General features: G+C 45.3%; 1 protein-coding gene across 1 annotated transcript; it reads left to right on the plus strand.

The window, feature by feature from the left end:
* Nucleotides 1-1,420: 1,420 nt before the first annotated feature.
* Nucleotides 1,421-3,419, plus strand: LOC125526707 (PLASMODESMATA CALLOSE-BINDING PROTEIN 1-like). Its single transcript, XM_048691347.2, has 3 exons — nt 1,421-2,011; nt 2,685-2,718; nt 3,030-3,419. Exons 1-3 carry the CDS (start codon nt 1,681-1,683, stop codon nt 3,211-3,213), a joined length of 549 nt encoding a protein of 182 aa, XP_048547304.1. The 5' UTR covers nt 1,421-1,680; the 3' UTR covers nt 3,214-3,419.
* Nucleotides 3,420-6,961: the final 3,542 nt, after the last annotated feature.

The following is a 6,961-nucleotide window of genomic DNA, read 5'->3' on the forward strand; positions in this document are numbered from 1 at the left end:
ACTAAAATCTATGATGCAACTTTCAATTTTTCAGGAAGCTCTTCAAGGGGTGCTTCATAAACTCTAGTTTGAAAAGTTCTCATAGAGTTAAGAAAAATTTACCTACCTCTGCCATCGGTAAGTGGGTACCCTTTCGTTTTACTTTCCCAACCCCGCAATAAACCTTTCCCACCAAAATTTCCAATTCTTAAAGCTAGAGCTAGCCAGATGCCAAACATGATAAACTGCTCTTTGTTGGAGCTGGAACCCCTCAGTGGAACAGCTCCAAAGTAGACTTGATGGAGTGGAGTTGATTTTGTTGGCGTGGAGCAACCCCAAACAGGCCCTATGTTAGTGTCTCCACTGGTTCTATTACATTATTTAATCAAGTGCTAATGGATTCTGGGGTCTGGCTGAAACAATTTAATAAAGATGAAGAATCCCTTGTGACTGTAGGAATTGCAGTTGTCCTATGGACTATTTGGAAACTTAGAAACAGAGTGGTTTTTAATAAGAACAGGATTTCTGATCCCTGTGTACCAGGGAACTTGATGATTAAAATACTTCATGATTGGCTCATCTTGCAGATAAACCCAAGAAGACGAAGAATAATGCCGAAGGGCGTAAAAAAGGTTGAGCAGGTCGCTGGAGAAATCTTCAGGGCGGTGGAGGGATGGAGGGCTGTACCACATAATCGCAGCGATGTGATCTTCTGAAGTTCTCTAAACTGGTGCTATAGTCCTAGGAGATCTCCTTTATTATGTCCTCGATCTGTCTCTGTCTTGTTTCTTCAGTTGAACTTAAGTGGTATGCTCCTAGCTGCCGAGTATCACAACTTGATAGTCTGGTTTATTTTGCGTGCGATCATCCTGGAGAACCCGGCTTGTGGGATTTCTCATGATTATGATGATAGGGGTCGTTTAGTGTTTGCGTCTGAAACCTGGTCCGCTCTCGGCTCGAGTAATCTGCACTTTAGAGGAGATCTCATCCTCGACAGTGTGCATCGTAGGATTTGCTAATGTAATGTGAGTTGGCAATAGCCTGGTGTCGGTCGCAAGACTTAGTGATTTCTAATAATGGAAATCGGAGAGAAAACTCTCTTTATCAAAAAAAAAAGTGCCAATAAATTCATGGTTTAGCTTCAGTTAAGGGGGCACATTCCGATGCCATCTTGCTTTGCTCTCTATTTTATAAATTTATTTTAGTGCGCTAATTTGTGAGGTTAGTTTAATCATTAATTACCTCTAGTAAGCTACTTCATCCGTCTCACAATATAAAAACGTTTTTAACAATTAGTGTAGTGTCAAAAATGTTGTTATATTATGGGACAAAGAGAGTAGTACTTTCTCCCTTTTTCATCATCGGCCAGCCTGATTGCTACTACCTTTTTACCAGTTGATCTTCTTCCTCCTGGATGGTCTTTGCTTTTCCTAGCCCCCCGCTCCTTCGCTATCTCCTTTCTCCGGTCGTAATTAGATTAGACACTCCGACCCAAAGGAAAAGCAAAGAGAAGAAAAGAAAGCAGTTCTCCATGGAGATGGAGAAGGAGATCCTCCTCCTGGCTTCCGCTCCCGCTCCGGCTCCCACCATCTTTCTTTCTCATATTCCCTCCCCACCACCGCGCACATATTCCCACCACCTTTGCTCCTTCTTGCTGCCTGAGCCTCTCGCCTCGCCCCGCACCCTCCCGCAGACCACTACATGCGGCGCCGGCGCTCTCCTGTGGCGGCGCTGTGGCTCGCGGCGGCGTGGGCTCTGCAGCTGCTCGCGGGCGCCGGGGCGGCGAACCCGACGTGGTGCATCGTGCGCACCGGGGCGCCAGTGAGGACGGTGCAGGCGGCGCTGGACTACGCGTGCAGCCCCGCGGGCGGCGCCGACTGCGCGCCCATCCAGCCCAGCGCCCTCTGCTACCTCCCCAACACCCTCGCCGCGCACGCCTCCTACGCCTTCAACTCCGTCTACCAGCGCTCCCACGCCGCCCCCGGCGCCTGCGACTTCGCCGGCACCGCCACCGTCACGCTCACCGACCCCAGTCAGTACACGTTGATTCTATCTTTGTTCCTTTCTTCTCTGTTACGCACTGTTTAATTAGTATATTATTTTGGACGAACTCGCATTGTTTGATTATGCTTATGCCCTTGATATTATGTTTAAAATTTGCCGTGTATATATGGTTTCCCTCAATCGCAAGCTTCCTATCGGTCAGTGTAATCCCTTCCATGCACGCGTCTCTTTTGCTTTTGCCGCCTTCTTTTTTTGCTTGACCGGTGTCGCTTTTGCTTTTTTGCTTCGTTATTCGTTAGTAGTATCACTACCACTGCACAAATAGCTGCCTGCTTTTGTTCTTGGAACCTTTGGGATTATGCCTTCATTAGGAGATTTTTTTCACTCAAGAAAATGCATTGAACGAAGAATATATGTGTCGCTAGGTCGATTTCTTAATTTTGATGCGCCATTTTTTGGTAACTTTAGAATGAATGCATTATCCAAAAAAAGACTCCTAAAATTCCCGATCAAGTGATGGCGTACGTTGAGATATGAAAAAGTTATTCACTGTGTTCATGCATTGCCCAGTTTTCGTACGGTTTGTGGACCCTACTTTCAGTTTCAGGACTACCCCCATCAGAGTATTTCTAGTTGTACATAGGCAAGTGATGCGTTTACACACTTCTACTAATAATCCAGTTTTCTCTTACGTTTTTCAGGTTATGGATCATGCACCTTCCCTGCATCTCCAGGGTACGTACGTGCATCACATTGTACTTGCTTCCATTTATTGTACAACTTCACAAAGAATACATGAGGAATTTCTAATAACTCATTAATAAACTTGGTTTACGTCTTCTGCAATCTCATGTATCTAGCTAGAAGAGCATGATATTTGCTAGATGAAATTTGAATTACATGCCACCTCGAATAACATGAGATATTTATACTTAGCTCAGTCTGTGGCTACTGTGACTGTGTTGTGCTGAATTCATTCTATCTGTTGTTACCACAATTTTGCACCTTAAACTTTCAAATTTATCATGTTGGGTTCCTACATGCAGCGCAGCTGGGTCACCCGGTTCAGCCACGTCCGCATCTCGACCGCCGCCGGGCAACCGCAAGCCTGACCTTGGATCAGACGACGACGATTCCGACACCGATGAGGCTCACGTTGCCACCGCCAATGCACCCTTGATGTCTCTTGCCCTCTCCTGTTTCGTGTACCTGCACTTGCGCTGGTGGTGACACGGGATGGAGTATTGCGTAGCTAGGCTCTGTGCGTAGAGCACTGCCACGATGTAAGAAGCCACCACAGTTTTGTTTTTGGGAGGGAATTTGTAGTGATCGCTCGTAGCATTTGTAACCTGCCCGTGCAAGCAAAAAGGGGCTAGAATGGCAGACATTTGGGTTCGTCTGATTCATTTGGATGTTCTTTCGTGTCATGAGCTTGACGTCTAACATTTTTCCATCTCTGAAATCTTGTCTCAATGTAGGTGACGAATGCAAAATTATTACCCAAGTTCACGAAAATTTAACATTTTTTGTCAAAACAATACGAGTCATTTGAGAATATATGATCGGTAAGAGCAACTCTAGCAAGTCTCCACGTCACTGATCTCCATCAGTTATATGGAACACGCTTCATATGGATTTGAAGGCTGACGGGCTTCTGCGCAAACACACACTGAGTCGCCACACGGCTGCCACCATAATTTTCTTTTCATTTATTCTTTTTTTTGGTCGTTCGCTACAAATTTGTAGGGGCAATTTGAGCTCAGTTTAGCATTTGTAACTGCCCTTTCAAGCTAAAAGGGGACAGAGTGGCATACATTTGAATTGGCCTGATTCGTTTGGATGTTCCTTCATGTCCCAGCTTGACGTTTACTTCCTTTGTTACAAAATACTTGAAATTCTAAGTTTGTCTGAGGTCAAGCATTTTTATGTTTGACCAACTATATTATAGAAAAAATAGATCAACATCTACGACGCCACCACCAACGTCGCTCGAATGCACAAACGGTACCTTGTGTCTTATTAATCATGCGCTAGTAGATCGAGTGCACAAGATGCTTGTATGCCATGTTGGAAATATGAGCAATTTACCAAATGATTTTATTAACAGAAATACTAGATAAAATATGACTAATATAGTAGAGATAAAACAAATCATGCGTTCTGACAGAGAGAAGGTAAATAGCTTCTGCATATATGAACCATATCCTATCATATCTAAAGCAGACAGTATAGCAAGTAGCATATATGAAGTAGAACCTATCATGTGTAGGACAAGGACTAGAACAAGTAACTGTGGCAGAACTTTTAACAGGAAAGACAAGAACACGTACGGGACAACAGCAGCAGAAGCGCTGGACTTGGGGTCGGTGTCCTCGTCTGCCATGTCGTCGAGGAGGTCGTGGACGTCGGGGAAGAAGTCGTCGTCGGGGAAGTAGCCGTCGGCGACCGGATCGTCCGTGATGAAGCAGCCAGTAGTCGCGCTGAGCGCTCCCCAAAAACCTTATCACCCTTCTCCCGTACAGGACTCAAAAGGTGCGGTCTCGGAGGCCTACTGTCCCGACCTGCGGTGCACGCCGCAAGACGGGATGGGGAAGAAGTAGCAGCAGCGCAGTGGTCGGAACCTTGTGGCGAGAGGAAGAGGAGCTTCTGTTGTGTCTCTCTGGAGAGGAGCGACCTCTCTTATATAGGCACAGGAGAAGGACGCGAAGAGGCTGCGGCAGGATGTGAAGCAACGAAGGGAGACGAAGCGAACAGGCAGCGGCCGAAGAGGCGCTTCGTTCGAATTCAGTGTCCATTACAGAAAACGTTTCAACTCCCACGTGACCTTTCGTATACCCATCGTGCGTGGCAAAAATTTAGATATCGGCTCGGCTCATTCCCGCAACCCGCGGCGCGGCGCGTCGTGACGAGGCGTGGCGAGGCGGGCGGCGGAGAAGGAGCGTGTGTGGATATCCCTCTTGTTCTCATGCTCGTATAAGTGGGGAAAGAACCTCCCTTATAAGGAGGTCCAACTCCCACTAAACTAGCAATGTGAGACTAAACTTTAGTAGTATCCCTTGCCTTGCACAAATGGGCTAAGTGGGCCTCTAGGATTTATTAGGAATTTCTGAAATAGTTATTGGGCTGCCCAAAATAGCAAAATAGACTAAATTCCAGCAATCCCCCACCAGATCCCAGAGGCACACAGAAATTTGCCTTTGGTTCCAAAACACTGTTTATATACCGGTACTGCAGTGGAGACTGTTAAGTTGAACTTCCACCTGGAACTCTATGCTACACTAGTAAGCAACTTGAACAGTGGACTGGGCCTTGAACTGCAAGTTTTCTGCGAATCTAGCTTCACATAAAGCCTTGACCGATACGTGGCTACCGTGGATCTTCCCCGCGGGTGGAGTTTATGCGTCATACTCCGTGACCTTTCATGAGTTTACTAGAGAGAATCCTACTCTCATAGATTGCGACGTTTGACAATCAGACTCATATAGATGTGTTCTTCAAAAGATGTTCTGCAGGATAACATCTCTGCTTAAATAAGCCACTTAGAACACATTAAGATATACATCAACCTGCCATGCAGATTAGGAGAGTATTGTATCTTCATGGAGTGGTATTGTGAATAGTAAGGATACTCTCCTCTCAGTTGACCAACAACTTGTCTTCCACATCTAATTCACGGGATCTCCGATCACAAAGAATAGGTTACCACTGTGAACAACTCATATTGTGGGTCTCATACCCATCTCGCTCGATGCATTATCTATCACATTACGTGATAGACCTTGGTAAAAGGATCTGCCAGATTTTTAGACGGATATAATCCAACGCAATAACTCCGGAGTTTTTCATTTTCCTGACAGACTTTAACCTTCTCTGAACGTGTCTTGATGACTTCATGTTATCCTTTGAGCTGCACACTTTCGTGATCACGGTTTGATTGTCGCAGTTCATAAGGACACTCGGTACAGATTTCTCAACAACCGGCAAGTCATTCAAGAGCCGGCGAAGCCAATCTGCTTCAACCGTAGCTGTATCTAGTGCTGTGAGTTCTGCTTTCATTGTTGACCTCGTTAAGATGGTCTGCTTGCAAGACTTCCAAGAAACAGCGCCACCTCCATGAGTGAATACATAACCGCTCGTGGCCTTTATCTCATCAGCATCTGAGATCCAGTTTGAGTCACTATACCCTTCAAGCACCTTTGGGTGCCTGGTGTAGTGAATTCCATAATTTGCAGTGCCTTTCAAATAACGCAAAACTCTCTCTAGAGCTTTCCAATGCACATCTCCTGGTTTTGAGACAAACCGACTCAGTTTGCTAATAGCAAAAGAGATGTCAGGTCTTGTAGCACTTGCTAAGTACATAAGCGAGCCAATAATCTGAGAATATTTCAATTGATCTCTAGCAATTCTTCGATTCTTTCGAAGTAACACACTCGCATCATATGGTGTTGGAGAGGGCTTGCAGTCACTATAGCCAAAGCGACTCAAGATCTTTTCCACATAGTGAGATTGAAGCAATGTAATCCCACCATCATCGTCTCTCAACAAGTTGATGTTCAGAATGACATCAGCTACTCCTAAATCCTTCATCTCAAAACAACGAGATAGGAAATCCTTGACCTCCTTAATAACATTCAGATTGGTTCCGAAAATCAGTATGTCATCAACATACAAGCACATGATAACTCCCTCGCCCCCACCATGGCGATAGTACACACATTTGTCAGCTTCATTCACAACAAAGCCTGCAGCTATTAAAGTTCTTTCAAACTTCTCATGCCACTGTTTGGGTGCTTGCTTAAGTACGTACAAAGACTTCAGCAACTTGCACACTTTCCCTTCCTGACCATCTAGTACAAACCCATCTGGTTGTTCCATATAAATTTCCTCGTCCAACTCTCCATTTAGGAAAGCAGTCTTAACATCCATTTGATGAACGAGAAGACCATGCGAGGCAACTAGTGAAAGTAGAACTCGAATA

This window comes from Triticum urartu, chromosome 5A, assembly GCF_056163025.1.
Source record: "Triticum urartu cultivar PI428250 chromosome 5A, HENAU_Tu73, whole genome shotgun sequence".
NCBI lineage: Eukaryota > Viridiplantae > Streptophyta > Magnoliopsida > Poales > Poaceae > Triticum > Triticum urartu.